Source organism: Caloenas nicobarica, chromosome 8 (assembly GCF_036013445.1).
Source record: "Caloenas nicobarica isolate bCalNic1 chromosome 8, bCalNic1.hap1, whole genome shotgun sequence".
Taxonomy (NCBI): Eukaryota; Metazoa; Chordata; class Aves; order Columbiformes; family Columbidae; genus Caloenas; species Caloenas nicobarica.
Genome location: NC_088252.1, coordinates 3,159,305 through 3,174,297, shown reverse-complemented (window position 1 = coordinate 3,174,297; position 14,993 = coordinate 3,159,305). Strand labels below are relative to the sequence as shown.

The 14,993-nt window shown below is 48.2% G+C and overlaps 1 protein-coding gene across 1 annotated transcript; it reads left to right on the top strand.

Annotated features, from left to right (window-relative positions):
• The first annotated feature begins 85 nt into the window (after positions 1 to 85).
• DNAJB11 (DnaJ heat shock protein family (Hsp40) member B11) lies at positions 86 to 14,909 on the top strand. The gene is made up of 10 exons (XM_065640053.1): positions 86 to 277; positions 393 to 549; positions 4,796 to 4,893; positions 5,793 to 5,925; positions 6,821 to 6,963; positions 7,507 to 7,589; positions 8,730 to 8,787; positions 9,345 to 9,456; positions 9,779 to 9,938; positions 14,005 to 14,909. Exons 1-10 carry the CDS (start codon positions 210 to 212, stop codon positions 14,067 to 14,069), a joined length of 1,077 nt encoding a protein of 358 aa, XP_065496125.1. The 5' UTR covers positions 86 to 209; the 3' UTR covers positions 14,070 to 14,909.
• Positions 14,910 to 14,993: the final 84 nt, after the last annotated feature.

The following is a 14,993-nucleotide window of genomic DNA, read 5'->3' as shown; positions in this document are numbered from 1 at the left end:
GAGCCGGTGGTGAAGTGTGCTCAGCTGATAGGCCGGCGGCCCGCCGCGCGCGGCGCCGCGCCGCTCTCCCATTGGCCGGCGGCGCTGGCCGGGCCCCGTTTCCCGTCTGATGGTGGCCGGGCCGGGCGGGCTGTTGCGGCGCTGCGGACCCGCCCGGAGCCGCCGCTTCCCTCAGCCCCGCCGCCCTGGGCAGGCCCGGCCGCCCCGCCATGGCCCCCGGCTGGCTCGGCCGCCTCTGCCTCCTGCTGCTCTGCCTCTGCCAGGAGGCCGCCGCCGGGTGAGTGCGCTGGGCCTGCGTGTTCCCTCCCTCAGCGCCGGGCCTGGGCCCGCAGCCCGGGCTCGGCGCTGACAGGGCCCCGCTGCCCTCCCCTCTCTCTCTTTTCCCCCCTCAGGAGGGACTTCTACAAGATCCTGGGGGTGTCCCGCGGCGCCTCCATCAAGGACATCAAGAAGGCCTATCGCAAACTGGCGCTGCAGCTCCATCCCGACAGGAACCCCGACGACCCGCGGGCGCAGGAGAAGTTCCAGGACCTGGGGGCGGCCTATGAGGTGAGGCCGGGGGCGGCGGGATCCCCCCGCTGGCGGGGCTGCGGGGAAGGGTGAAGTCGTGACCCTGTTGGAAGGAATTTGGGGAGCCCCAGACCTCCCAACCCTTCCCAGGCTGCAGAATGTAGACGGGGCTCACAGTAAAATGTGCTGCAAGCGTGAAGCTGAGCTTGGCCAACGACATGTTCTATGAGGCTTCGCTCTATAACATCCAGGGGAAGTAGAGTGGTGAAGTCATGACCCTGTTGTAAGGAATTTGGGGAGCCCTAAGTCATTCCAGAGCATGGAGGGTGGATGGGGTTCATGGTAAAACATGCTGGGAACACAAAGCTGAGCTTGGCCAATGACTTGTTCCATGAGGCTTCGCTCTATAACATCCAGGGGAAGTAGAGTGGTGAAGTCATGACCCTGTTGTAAGGAATTTGGAGAGCCCTAAGTTCTCCCAGGTCTCCTCAGGCCATGGAGGGCGGATGGGCTTCATGGTAAAACATGCTGGGAACAAAAAACTGAGCTTGGCCAACAACTTTTTTCATGAGGCTTCACTCTATAACACTGAGGGGAAGGAGAGGAGTAACGTCATGACCCTGTTGTAAGGAACTTGGAGAGCCCCAAGTCTCCCCAGACCATGGAGGGTGGACGGGGCTCATGGTAAAACATGATGGGAGCATGAAGCTGAGCTTGGCCAACGACTCATTTCATGAGACTTCACTATATGATATTCAGGGAAAGGAAAGGGGTGAAGTTGTGGCCCTGGTGTAAGGAACCTAGAGAGCACGAAGTCCTCCCAGCTCTTCCCAGACTGCGGAAGGTGGATGGGGTTTACAGTAGAACATGCTGCGAGCATGAAGCTGAGCTTGGCCAACGACTTGTTCCATGAGCCTTTGCTCTATAACATCCAGAGGAAGGAGAGAAGTTGTGACCCTGTTGTAAGGAATTTCAAGAGCCCTAAGTCCTCCGAGCTCTTAGGCTGTGGAGGGTGGATGTGCTTCATGATAAAACAGGCTGGGAACACAAAACTGAGCTTTGCCAACAACTTGTTTCATGAGGCTTCACTCTATAACGTTCAGGGGAAAGAGAGGAGTGAAGTTGTGACTATGTTGTAAGGAATTTGAGGAGCCCCAGTCCTCCCAGCTCTTCCCAGACTGCGGAAGGTAGACGGGGTTTACAGTGAAACGTGCTGTGAGCATGAAGCTGAGCTTGGCCAATGACTTGTTTCATGAGTCTTCGCTCTCTAACATTCAGGGGAAGGAGAGGAGTGAAGTCATGACCCTGTTGTAAGGAACTTGGAGAGCCCTAAGCCTTCCCAGAGCATGGAGGGTGGATGGGGTTCATGGCAAAACATGCTGGGAACACACAGCTGAGCTTGGCCAATGACTTGTTCCATGAGGCTTTGCTCTATAACATTCAGGGGAAGGAGAGGAGTGAAGTCGTGACCCTGGTGTAAGGAACCCAGAGAGCTCCAAGTCCTCCCAGCCCTTCCCAGGCCGTGGAGGGTATATGAGGTTCATGGGTAAAACGTGCTATGAGCACGAAGCTGCGCTTGGCCAACGACTTGTTTTGTGAGGCTTCACTCTGTAACGTTGAGGGGAAGGAGAGAGTGAAGTTATGACCGTGTTGGAAGGAACCCAGAGATCAGAGAGCCCCAAGTCTTCCCAGCCCGTCCCGACTGCGGAGGGTGGACAGAGATCACAGTAAAACATGTTGTGAGCATGAAGCTGAGCCTGCCCAATGAGTTGTCTCATGAGGCTTTACTTCGGGGAAGGAGACAGGAGAGCTTCTAGGAAATATAACAACCTTTCTATAAGGTACAGGTGCAATCCCTCCTTCCCCTATATTGAATTTCAGACATTCTACTAAATAAAAAACAAAGGTAGGGAGGCTGCCAGGCTGATGAGAGGGCCCTTTCTGTTAGCAGACAATAAGAGGCCTTAGTTCACTTAGCCAGGAGAAAGCAAAGGCAGCAAGTTAAAGTTATTTAGGAGTTATTAATAGTTCTTTGGGGAAGAAATAGAGTTGCGTCAGCTGTAAGTATTGGCATATATAGGGCCTGGCTGTAAGTCTGAGCTGATAGGAGGCGAAAGGTGGTCGGTTTGCCTCTTAGAAGGCGTTAAGATGGGAAAAATAAAGGTTAATCACATATGCATGAGGCTTTCTGTTGTTTCCATAATAAAATAGTAGTGTACAAATGATACTTGACATTAATAGCCCAGTGCATGATATAAATCATATATAGAGTCCCCTTGAAGGAGTCGAGCTTCCGAAGGGAAGGGTTTGTGTTCTCAGTCCACAGCTGTAGCCTGGCTTGTGTTTCTATCCCTGACACTCCTCAGATATGCAAATATAAAATAAATGGGGAAGTGAGAGAAACAGCTTGAATGCTTTCCTCTTTGGTCAGGAAAAAAAAACCCATATTCACTTTATTTTTATATCAGAGCTGGGACTTCTTTTTAGTTCAGACTTGTCTGTGTTCTTAAATAAATTGGCTGAACTCTCGCAGGGAAATCGGTGAAGGTAAAGAGATTTTTTTTTTTGTGGAAAAAAGTATTTGCCACCTGTCATTTGCAGCATCGAAAGATTGATGCATGCGATTTACTTCAAAGCTGCGGTGTCATTTCTGTGAGTTGGGATCATCATATTTGATGATCATATTTAAAGCACGGAGAGCATTTCTCTCCCTCTTCGTCAAGCCCAGGTTTAAGTCTCGACAGCTTATTTACAGAGTACTTTTTCTATTAAAAACATTGGGGAGAAAGTGGTTGTAAAATCCAATCAGAAGGGGATGTGGTGGCAGGAATAGCTGAATATTAATTTTATGCAGAATAACTATGTCTGCATCTCCCTTACCAGGGTATTATTGCTGCACAACAGCATCCTTGTTCAACATGGAGTATGCAGTTGTGTGTAAACACAAGCGGTACAAACGCAATGAGCTCTTGTCAGGTGCTGGTGAAAATTAAGAAACCTCCCTTTAAATTCTTCATTCATGTGCATTTTGCTGGGGGAGATGCATCAGAATATTAAAATCCAGTATTGATGTACATCTATAGCAAAGTCTTCAAATAGATTGTGAGGAAAGTAGGTTAATTAAACTACTTGGTCTTCATTTTAACAGCCAAAGGAATTTCCACCCTGGTCCGAACACCAAAAGGAGACTAGTCCTGTGAGAGGGAACTGAGACTCCGCTACGTACAATCAGTAGTCTCAGGATGGTTTGGGGATGGAGTTTCCAGGGTTTTTTTTCTAAGCGGTGGTAGCTTTACTTTCAAGGCAACCTCACGTAAAAGAAACGAGAACTCTGCTCAAAATACTCGAAATAGTATCCTGGAGTTGTGATCTCCAACAGACTGCAGCAAGAAGGAAAATGAAGGGAAAAGCAAATATTTTGTCGTCTTAGTTCTATTGCTCATGATATCGCCAGGACTGTGTGGGACTCTGCCAGAAGAATTTTGCTCCAACACCAACAGATGACGAAATGAAAAGCTTATCCCGGTTTTAGAAAATGTGCTTTTTAATGCAAAACCTGAAGGGACAAAGGGAGAGTTGAGCTCTTACCTACTAGATGGAGCGAGTAAAGTCACTGTTGGTTTTTTTTCCCTGTTGCTAGAATTTATAATCTTTACAATTTGAGGCTGGTTTTTATTGTTTAACCATCTTTTCCACCTGTTCAGTTGCTTTTCCAGTCCTTTCTAGCCTCCTGAAAGCTAACCTGCCAATTTTAACCTTCCCAAACACTATCAATGGGAGAGGAAGGGGAAGGAAGACTAAACGTGACAGGAAACTTCTGGATCTCTGGGGGAGGAAAGAGCAAAGATCAAGACTTAGGAATTAAACTCAAAGCTTTACAGTCTTGAAAGTCCTGTGTGTTGGGCTGTTATTCTGCCTCAGCGCTGAAGTTACTTGTAACTTTTTCTGCCCTTAGGAATGAAGCTCAGCAGTCAAACTGGTGTGCAGTTACCATACTGGGCAGGTTCAGCTTTGTAGCAAACTTGCCGTCATTACGAATTGTTATGAAATAGGAGCCGGAGAAATACACGTTCTGTGTGTGTGAAGAACAAACTGAGAAACGACGGTGGTATTATGTGGGTTTTCAGCATGTCCAGCTTTGTAGGAACCGATTTGAATTATTCCTTCAGAGTCTTTTTTGATCCTTAAGATAAACTCAGTATTGTTTCTATTTTCTGTGTTGCTTCTGCTGTTTCAATAAACTGACATTTAAATAAATGTCTCGTCTGCTTGTTCCCTCTGCCAGGTGCTGTCGGACGAGGAGAAGCGGAAGCAGTACGATGCGTACGGTGAGGAGGGACTGAAGGATGGACACCAGAGCTCCCATGGAGACATCTTCTCCCAGTAAGGAGGTTTTGCCACTTTAGGGCTTTCCTACAGTTGGAATTTTAATTTTATGATGTTTGACGCAGGCAAAAATCGACATTAAGGGCTTTTACCCAGGCAGGAGTCACTGATCTTGAAGAAACAAGTTCACAGGTGCTGCAGTTGCATTAAACATGTAGGAACTTGTGTTCTCTGGTGTGTAATTGATGTTTAATGTGTTGTCACACATCATGTGTGCGCTTCGGGAGTCACTTTTTCTTTTGCTCAGTAATGCTGTAGCAACTTACACTACATTTTGGAGCAACTGTAGATTTTGGATCGTTAAAACCTGAAAGCATTTGCACGTGGCTCAGGCAGAAACTGATCTTCTGTTTGTTTAAGGCTCCTTTGGTTCTGCTAGGCACAAATTTACTAACAATTCCTAAAGTTGCTCATCTCTCGTCCTTCTGGGTGAGAACTTGCAGAATCTGTTGATCCGTTTTGAGGAAAAATACCCAGACTTGCTAGGGAGATTTTTTTCATCCCCCTTGTCCTCAAACTACTGAAAACCAACCTGCTAGTATTGAATAGATGAAGCACTACTCAGAGTTTGCACCTTGTGCTGGTAGCTGAGCCACAATGCAGCACGGAGACGACTTCCCTTAGACCGTGGGCAGATTTTGAGGTGTCAGCATTCAAGTCCTGGTTTTTAGTACAGAAAACTCTTCCAAAGTGACCGCTTTGTTTGAAGGCATTAGCGTGTGTCCTTGAGGAGCAAAGAGAGGGATCTGGATTTACTACGGTGCTTTTGTGCTGCTCTGTCAGGGTCTAGAAGGATTTGCCGAGCAGCACGTTGCTGCCGCCTTGGCTGTCTTTTTTCAGCAAAACCTCGTTTAGTCAGAATTCCTTCCTGAACTAATCGATGTGCTTTACTCCAGCTTCTTTGGGGACTTCGGGTTCATGTTTGGAGGGAACCCTCGCCAACAAGACAGGAACATTCCCCGAGGGAGCGACATCATCGTGGACCTGGAGGTTACGCTGGAGGAGGTGTATTCAGGAAACTTTGTAGAAGTAAGTTGGACCTCTTGCCTGTTTGCTGTCTCCAGCGTGTCCTCAGGTTTGAGATGCCTGGCCATGCTCAGAACGATATCTTCTCCCGAAGAACGGAATGAAAATAGAGGCTTGTTTTCTCAATAGCTCGCAGTGGCAGTGGAGGCTGTTTCTTCCTAGCAAATAACACGCAACAATACATTTATTCAGCTTTGCTATGTGGCAATTTCTCTATAAAGGGATGTTTCTTGTGATAATAGTTTATTTATTTGTTGTCAGTGGCCACCTATAGCTTTTTTTATTGAAACAGCCCAGTTGGAAAAGGTGTAAGTGTTCTCTCTCTAGAACTCAGTGATAATTGAGGGCCCGTTCATAAGCCTCAAATTCACTTTGCAATTCTTGTTGAGGATTTTTTGGAGCCTCTTTATATGGCCAAACGTGTCACTGTAAATTTCTGGATTACATACTTGGCAAATGTTTGGTGGCCTTTTAATTATTTTTCCTTGAGCGAGCTACATTTCTGGTGCTGACAATCCCTGCTGTTCTGCGTGTTAGAATTTGTGTTGGTTGAGTTTTTATTGTGGTAATGGGGAACTCCAGATAATTTTGCCTGTCATGTGGGACAAGGAAGCTATCATAACTGAAGTCTGAGGTGTTTCATCCTAGTGTTACCTTTCCTATCTAGAAAGGTCCAGGAAAAACAAATGCAATGCCAATAATGGTGTCGGAAAGAGTTTTTCTGGTATTTAATGTGTGATCAGCAAGGTGAAAAATATCAGAATGTTCCGCTGAGGCCGTTTGGAGCTACTGTGGGGGCAGCACACACAAAACCAAATGATGTTAAGGTTGTTTGAGAAATCCAGACCATTGGGGAGACCCCAGAGTGCTGGTGTTGACCTCGTCCTCTTCCCCGCAGGTTGTCAGGAACAAGCCGGTGGCGAGACAGGCACCTGGCAAGCGGAAATGCAATTGTCGGCAGGAGATGAGGACCACCCAGTTGGGTCCGGGACGCTTCCAGATGACTCAAGAAGTCGTTTGTGATGAATGTCCGAACGTCAAGTGAGTTTTATGCTCTTTGCTGCTCTGTGGATGTTTTATTCTAAACCTGCCACTAGATGGAGGAAAGTGCCCATACTCCCAGTAAGACCTGGGGAATTTGGAAGAACTTAAAGCAAGCTTCATATTTCTAAGGAGCTGGACTTTATTCTTAGAGATGGCCAGCTCTGTTAGACGTAGAGGTCCCCAATTTGCTCTTTCAGCCTCTTCTTCCTTGAACAACTCCAGTGGTAGTTGCACAACTGAATGTGAATAAACAAAATCAGGGAAGCCCAGAGTTCCCAGCTGGAAACAGCTGGACACGGAATACTGCGGTGCAGTCACACATTTGGATGCTGAATGTGCATTTAGGAGCTTAGCTTTTACCTTCTGTACTAGAGGAGTATCAGCAGACAAGAAAGGCAGCGCTTGCCCTCCAGATTTAGATGTGAGCAAGGAGAGAGTAGGTGTTAACTTGTGAGGGTGTTCTCATTACCCCAGTGATGTAAGTCGGTGCTTCCACCTTCTGTTGAGAACTTAGTGCTCACTTGCTCTTCCCCTTCGCAGGCTGGTGAATGAGGAGCGGACGCTGGAAGTGGAGATCGAGCCCGGCATGAGGGATGGGATGGAGTATCCTTTCATTGGGGAAGGTACGTGTGTGGGCTCTGCGTAGCTGCTCAGCTTGGATTTGCTCCTTTTCCATCATGCAAGGCTGGTTTTTATAGCAGTGAAAGTGCTCGAGCCCTGCTTTGGGTCACCTGTCAGAACATGTGGTTTTAAGTGCTGTGTCCTCTGCAGGCTGTGGAAATTCAGGAGGTTGAGGGAGGGGATTCTGCCCCTCTGCTCTGCTGAGACCCCCCTGCAGTGCTGGTCCAGCTCTGGGGTCCTCAGCACAGGACACACATGGACCTGCTGGAGAGGGGCCAGAGGAGCCACAGAAATGATCCGAGGCTGGAACAGCTCTGCTGGGAGGACAGGCTGAGAGAGTTGGGATGTTCAGCTGGAGAAGAGAAGCTCCGGAGAGACCTTCTTGTGGCCTTTCCGCGCTTAAAAGGGGCTGATAAGAAAGATGAGGATGGACTTTTGAGCAGGGCCTGTTGTGATAGGGCAAGGGGTGATGGTTTTAAATGAAAGGAGGGAGATTCAGGCTGGATATGAGGAAGAAATTGTTCGCTCTGAGGGTGGTGAGAGCCTGTCCCAGGTTGGCCAGAGAGGTGGTGGATGAACCATCCCTGGAGACATCCCAGGCCAGGCTGGATGGGGCTCTGAGCAACCTGAGCTGGTGCAGATGTCCCTGCTCATGGCAGGGGTGGCACTGGGGGAGCTGGGAACGTCCCTTCAACCCAAACCCTTCTGTGATTCTTTGCTAAGTCTGGATGATGCTCCAAGTTCTACTCCCTTTGCTGGTACTCAGGGCGCGCACCAAAAAAAGCTGTAAATCTGATGGTTTAGATAACCCTTGAGTAGGAGCATCTGTTCCAGGCTTGAGTATGTGAGGGAATCCCCTCTGCCCAAGGAGATAAAGTCCTTCAACACGCAAAGGACGTTATTAACATGCAGGCAAGTCTTCTAGAACAGCAGAGAGGTATGAGCTCATTGAGGAAATACTCAAAGTCCTAGGTTCTTTCATAACAGATATGTGTAAGGCAGGTTTTAGTCATGTGAAGACCGACTTGGTTTTTTCCTTTAGCACATGAGCTGCAAATCACTTTTGTGTTTAATATGCTGCTTGTTTCTTCAGTTGTTGCCAACTAGCTCCTTTAAACAGAGCTTTTCTTTCTCTTCCACAGGTGAACCCCACGTGGATGGGGAGCCAGGTGATTTGCGCTTCCGAATAAAAGTTCTTAAGTAAGTAACTGGCCCAGTTAGACCCTTCTTTCTGGTTTTACTGGAAAGGAAGCTTACAAGCAACTTTCTGGCCAGTGTTTCCCATGTAGCTTTACCCTTCAGTTGGTGCAGCCGCGAGTCTGATACTCAGGGCTCTGCAGGATGTTCAACCCTGATGCTGCTGCAGTAGCTGGATTCAGCACTGTCAAGATGCTGCGATAATTCCGCTTTTATTTTGTTTGGCTTGAATTCTGGCATGCAGAAGGAGCTCCTGTGTGAATCACATGAAATATATCCTTTTTCCATCAACATACTATCTCCCTTTTGTAAGGAAACGCGCTAGTAAAGAAGCTGTGTGAGTCACAACTTCTTGACACGCCTCACCACTCATGGCCCTAGAAATAGAAAGGTTATTAGTAGTACATATCTCACACAGGAAAACAAAGTTAAATATCATTCATTCTTCACTTCCTCTCCAAATTGTGAATTCTCCAAGCTCAAAAATAGAGGGGAGAAAGCTAAAGGACCTATTTCCCTATGGGGAAGGAGAAAAGTTCCGATGTCTTTTATTTCCCCAGGCACCCAGTCTTTGAAAGAAGAGGAGATGACTTGTATACAAATGTGACGATCTCGCTGGTCGAGGCACTTACAGGCTTTGAAATGGATATCGCCCACTTGGATGGGCACAAGGTGAGGCAAGGGTTTGTGCGTAAACCAAATTTAACCGCAGGTCTCTTGTGCTGAGGTTCTGCTAGAGACTTCCAGACTGGTTCCATGGATCCAAAACAGGCTCAGAACAAGAGATGTACAGTGTGGTTCTGGGTCCCAAGCTGTCACAGCAGTGATTTTTGTTAGTTCTGACGTGTCCTGGCAGTAACATTGCTTGGGCCCCTTGAATATCACTGACTTTGGCAAAGAATTTAGATCAGTTGAAGCTTTTCAGTGGGTTGGAAGGGGTATTGGGGCAACACACACAACACTAGTAGCATTCGGAAATTTCTCTTGCCTCTAGGTTCACGTTGCTCGGGATAAAATTACGAAACCCGGGGCCAAACTGTGGAAGAAAGGAGAAGGTCTTCCAAATTTCGATAACAATAATATCAAAGGCTCACTAATAATAACGTTTGATGTGGAGTTCCCCAAAGAGCAGCTGACAAACGACCAGCGGGAAGGTGGGTGTTTTGAAGCTCTGTTGTGGCAGTGGGGCTGCACAGACCTCTCGCCAGAGCTGATAAGAAGTTGGCACGATGCAACCAGCGGCCTGTCGCGCTCAGGAGGAGCTCTGCTTCCCCCGTGCCCCTTCTGCAACATAACACAGTTGGCCGATGCCCTGAGATTAACTTCCATTTCCCTTTGAAGCGAACGAGTTTGGCTGTTGGTGTTGTAGGGAAATAGATTAGGTTGGGATGTAGCACTTGGCAGGTTTGCAGGCGCTTTGTTTCGTTGCCGGCCATCTGTCTGAGCTGAACCATTTCCTGGGCTCAGCCTCTCTCTGCGTTGCCTGTGCTGGGATGGGATCACAAGCTGTTTTCTAGCTCCTGTTTCCACTTTCTTGGGGGCAAGACTTGTGAAGATCTATCTACTGTCGAGGGTAAAGAGTGTTGGGCAGCATCAGGAGAAGGGTTGTTCCCCTCTATGTCTTCTACCCTGTGTGCTTTGTGGCCATATAGAATCATTTTGTTTGAAGAGACCCTCAAGATCATCGAGTCCAACCGTTCCCCCAGCGCTGGCACTTCCCCATGTCCCTGAGAACCTCATGTCCGTCTGTCCAACCCCTCCAGGGATGGTGACTCCAGCACTGCCCTGGGCAGCCTGTTCCAATGCCCCACAGCCCTTTGGGGAAGAAATTGTTCCCCAGATCCAACCTCAACCTCCCCTGGCACAACTTGAGGCTGTGTCCTCTCATCCTATCACTTGCTACTTGGGAGAAGGGTACAATGTGGATGTGTGGTAGGAGAGATTTGCCCTTCAGCTTCAGCAATCAATTAAAACCTGATGAACCATGCAGAAATCGTAAAATTAGGAGGAAGGTCGATGCTGTACTTGTAGCTGGAAATTCCTCTTTGCTTCAGCAGCCTCTGCAGTGAGTTCTACCGCTCCGCGTGAGGTACCAGAGGAGGCATCAAGGGTCACGTCCTCTGCTACAGGGCAAAGAAATTTCCTGGCGCATACCAGTGCAGCTTTTTGGAAAGTTCCCATCCCCACAACTTCTTCCTGCTCATCAGGGCTGTCGTACTTTCTTCTTCCAAAAGTGGATGATTCTGGCAGCTGTCCTGGTAGAATGAGGCAAACGCACAGCTTTCCTGGGCTCTTGGTGTTTGCAGAGGGAAGCCAAGCCCTGGGTGAGCTTTTCTCAGCCCCGTGACACTCTGTGCTCTGTTGGTGACACTGTGGGACTGCTCAGAGCTCAGTTGTTCGCTGCAGCTCCAGCGCTGAGCAATGTTCTGTGCCTCTTCAGCCATTTGGGCTGCGAGGTCTCTGTCTCTGGGCTGTGCTTGGAGTAAACCTGGTTTGTGTTTTGACCCCTGTTGCTTTTCCTCCCTGTCACAAGCGTGTTGTGCCCGGTGAGGGCATCAGCATGAAGTCCCATTCCAGGCTCTGCTGCCCTCCTTGAAGCTTCATAAGTCAACAGCACCTTTCAAACAGGCGTGAGGTTTTTCTAGCTGTTGCTCTTGATGGTTTGTGAATCCACCGGGCAAAGAGCAGCGACAGAAACCGGGATGTTTGTCAAAATCGCTTGCACACCTTTACAGATCTCCCAGAAACAGAGAGGTGATAGTACTGGTGTGAGTGCGTTCAGACACGGGGCCTTTGGGTGTTTCACCCCCTCCTGACGTAATTCCCCACGTCCCAGGGGACGGCGACAGGGTGGGCAGTCAGCTGCATTTGTGTGTGCTAGAAAGCCTCTAAACATCCAGCGATTCAAGGAGTTTTTAGGAGGGAATAGCTTTGTTCACGTTGTGCGGCAGCAGTTCAGTGTATGCGTTCAAAGGAAGGCTGCAGGCTTCAGAATTCAAAACATCCCTTTTTTCTTATTGTTGGCGGTGGTCCTAATTTCTTATCTCCCCACCATATGTGCAGCTCCTGGGGCAGTCAGAAGATGCTCTGACTCCGAGGGCACCGCTCTGGTCAGTCGAAGCTTTAGAGTCAGGGAAATAATATGCTTGCTTTCCTGCCTGTGTGACACGGGGGAATTTATTGCCTGTTGATCAGAGGTGACTTTCTCTTTGACATATCCCCCTGTTCATCTCTGCTGACACGTGTTTATTGGTTTTTTTTTTTTTTGGAGCTTTGGACCCCACGCTTTAACTCTGGGGTGCTCAGAGATGCAGCAAAGTGTCCAGGCTGGGTTGTAACCTCTCATCTGTTGGTAGTGTTAGAAAAATCTCGAGGTTGGCTCTAGTTAAAAAAAAATGCCTGAGGCTGCAGTAGCGCCAAATGTCAGGAATCCTGCCTGGAATTCCTGATCGAGGACCAGAAATATCCTGTGTGCTAATGAGAGTGTCCTTCAGGCCAGCAGGCAACTGCCTGGAGCTCGCTAGCAGGAAACGAGGTACGGGAATGGTGCAAATCCTGCTTTTTTCAGGGTTCCTGGAGCTCACCTTTCTCCAGCTATGTCCTTCCTTTCAAAGAACTGCACATGCAGGAGCCACATCCTTGTCCTCATCAGCCGGGAAGTGACTTGGAGCTTCCTTTGGCTGGGGGAGGAAGTGATTTCTCTGGATTCTCTTCAGGAGATCCTCTTCTCCAGGATTCTCTGGGCAGCAAGCAAGAGGCATCAATAGTTTTTGCCTGACAAAGAGCGGTCTCGGTTCCAGTTAGGACTTCCAGGACAGTTTTCCAGTATTTTAACGAGGCTGCTGTAACCTTATGTGTCAAATCACTGGTTTTAAAGGACAGTGGTGTTTGTAGCCAGAATGATTTAAGGATGGACAAGCAGGACGAGGTTTGCAGGGAGACACAGTGTCTTTTAGCCAGATTTCGTGAAAGCTTGACTGTTTTTATATACAATAAACTGGTTGATTTAATTACTGGTCCTCCCTCTCCCTGCCTGTGTTAACTTAAAGTTAGCAACCGCTGTGGTATTTTCTAGGGTCTGCTCCCCAGGAACAAGCGCCAGGACCAGAGGAAACGGCCTCAAGTTGCGCCAGGGGAGGTTGAGGTTGGATCTGGGGAACAATTTCTTCCCCAAAGGGCTGTGGGGCATTGGAACAGGCTGCCCAGGGCAGTGCTGGAGTCACCATCCCTGGAGGGGTTGGACAGACAGAGATGAGGTTCTCAGGAACATGGGGCAGTGCCAGCGCTAGGGAAACACTTGGACTTGATCTTGAGGGTCTTTTCCACCCAAAATGAGAGTTTTTTCTCTCTGTTTTGGGTCCTGAGAGCCCTTCATCAGGCTTGTCCAAGCAGAGATGCTGCTGTGCCCCGAGGGACCCCGTGTCCAGTGTGTGACCAGGCTGACTTTAACGAGGGAGTCCCCTCCGATTATCTCTGGAAAAACAGTGTGACACATCCCTTCTTGCCAACCTGCTTCCTCTGCTTTGTGTGGATTCGCCTTTTAAGCAGCAGGGAAGCCCTTTGCCAGCCCTTCCCTGGCGGTGCTGACCCCAGGAGATGAGTTATAATTAATAATATTACAGTTTGAAGGGCTGACTCACTCTTAACCCTGCTCTGGTAAGAATTTGATACCCACGGGATCTCAGGGCAGCCAGTGCTTTGAAATGTTTTGTGAATGGGCTTGGAGGGCTGGCGAAGATGGTGTTTGTAAAGTCATCTAGACTCCTTTGTGAAAAAACTTAAACAAATAACAAGTTTGCTTCTCTTACTTGCCTTCAGGGATTGCTTTTAGTGGACAGGAGTATCCCCAAGTACCTCGTACCAGTGTGAAAACCTCTGGTCTCTAATTCCTCCTCTGGGTTTCTGTAGCTGGAAAGTCCAAAGGACTCAAGTGTTGCTTTCCCCACATTCTGCGAGCAGAATTCTCTTGGGCTGCTGGGGAGATGAGCTGGATGAGTTAGACCCTGGAAATACTCCTGAAAGTGCAGGGAAGCTCCGGGACAGCATCAGTAACCTCGGTGCCATTGCTCCTTATAGGAATGCCGAAGGAGCAGGAGCAAACCCGTTGCACCACTGGGTTTGGGGACATTTTTCCTTTTATTTTCATTTTTTTCCCACGGTACTCTCAGAGTACCACAAACTCAGAGCCCTTCTCCGCTAACACTTTCCTTTCTCTTGCAGGTCTCAAACAGTTGTTGAAGCAAGGATCGGTGCAGAAGGTGTACAACGGATTGCAGGGCTATTGACGTGTGGCAAAATGGGACTTAACATGAAAAGTCAGATGTGTTTGCAAGTCTTTTTCTCCTGCCCACCGTAGAACGGAAAAGAGGGAGGGTGGGGCAATTGTTGAGGTCTATATAACTTTTTTTTTCTTTGTAAATGGTGGAAGTGCTCAGACGAGTTGGAAATACTACCCTTTTCAGGACACAACTGGTGCTGCTTATCATGTTCCACATCCTGGAACAACAAAGAGACTCCTTGAGCAGGAAAAAAAAAAAAAAAAGGTGGGGAAAGGAGTTTTAAATTCCATGCAGATTGGAATCTCTGGTTTTTAAATATATTTTGATGTGACTTTTCTTGACCATCTTAACATATTTTCATAGCTTCTCCCGCTTTTTTTGTCCTTTGTGTCAGTCTTTTCCAGGTTCTTGTTGGTTTTGGTGGGTTTTTTTGTTAATCTCAGCCCTTCCTCCCCATTCCCTCCGAGTCCAGAGCGTGGGGTTGATTCGGAGTCTGCGTTTCTGGGGCAGTTGCTGTTGGGAGCAGATTACGTTAGGCCCCATGTATGGTTGGGAAAACAGAGGAAAAGAGTCTCTTAAGGCTCCTGCGCACTCTCTTAACTACCATGTAGTCCTCTTGTCCCAAAAATTAATGCTCGATTCTAAATTTCAAGTCGCAAGAATTTAGCGAAGACTCCTCAGCCTTTCACAGTGGGATTTTTGGAAAATAATGGGAACGGTTCCTCGTTGCCCCCAAATGTAACCAAGAGCTTGTCTAGAAGAGTTCACTTACCTCCTGCACTCTGTCCTCTGTGAGGACGGGTGACGATAACATCACAAAAATAAAGACGTTTTGAGTTGGAATGGCAAAAACGACCGCGTTATGTGTTTCGGCAGCGTTTACCCTGGGAGAGCTGCGAGTTGGACACACCAGGAACGGTCCCTTCAGGG

Bases quoted from the DNA above. Each gene is read 5' to 3' on its own strand.
- DNAJB11 (XM_065640053.1), top strand. From the start codon at position 210: ATGGCCCCCGGCTGGCTCGGCCGCCTCTGCCTCCTGCTGCTCTGCCTC. The intron at 4,894-5,792 runs GTAAGGAGGTTT...GCTTTACTCCAG, and splicing joins CATGGAGACATCTTCTCCCA to CTTCTTTGGGGACTTCGGGT. The intron at 7,590-8,729 runs GTACGTGTGTGG...TCTCTTCCACAG, and splicing joins GTATCCTTTCATTGGGGAAG to GTGAACCCCACGTGGATGGG.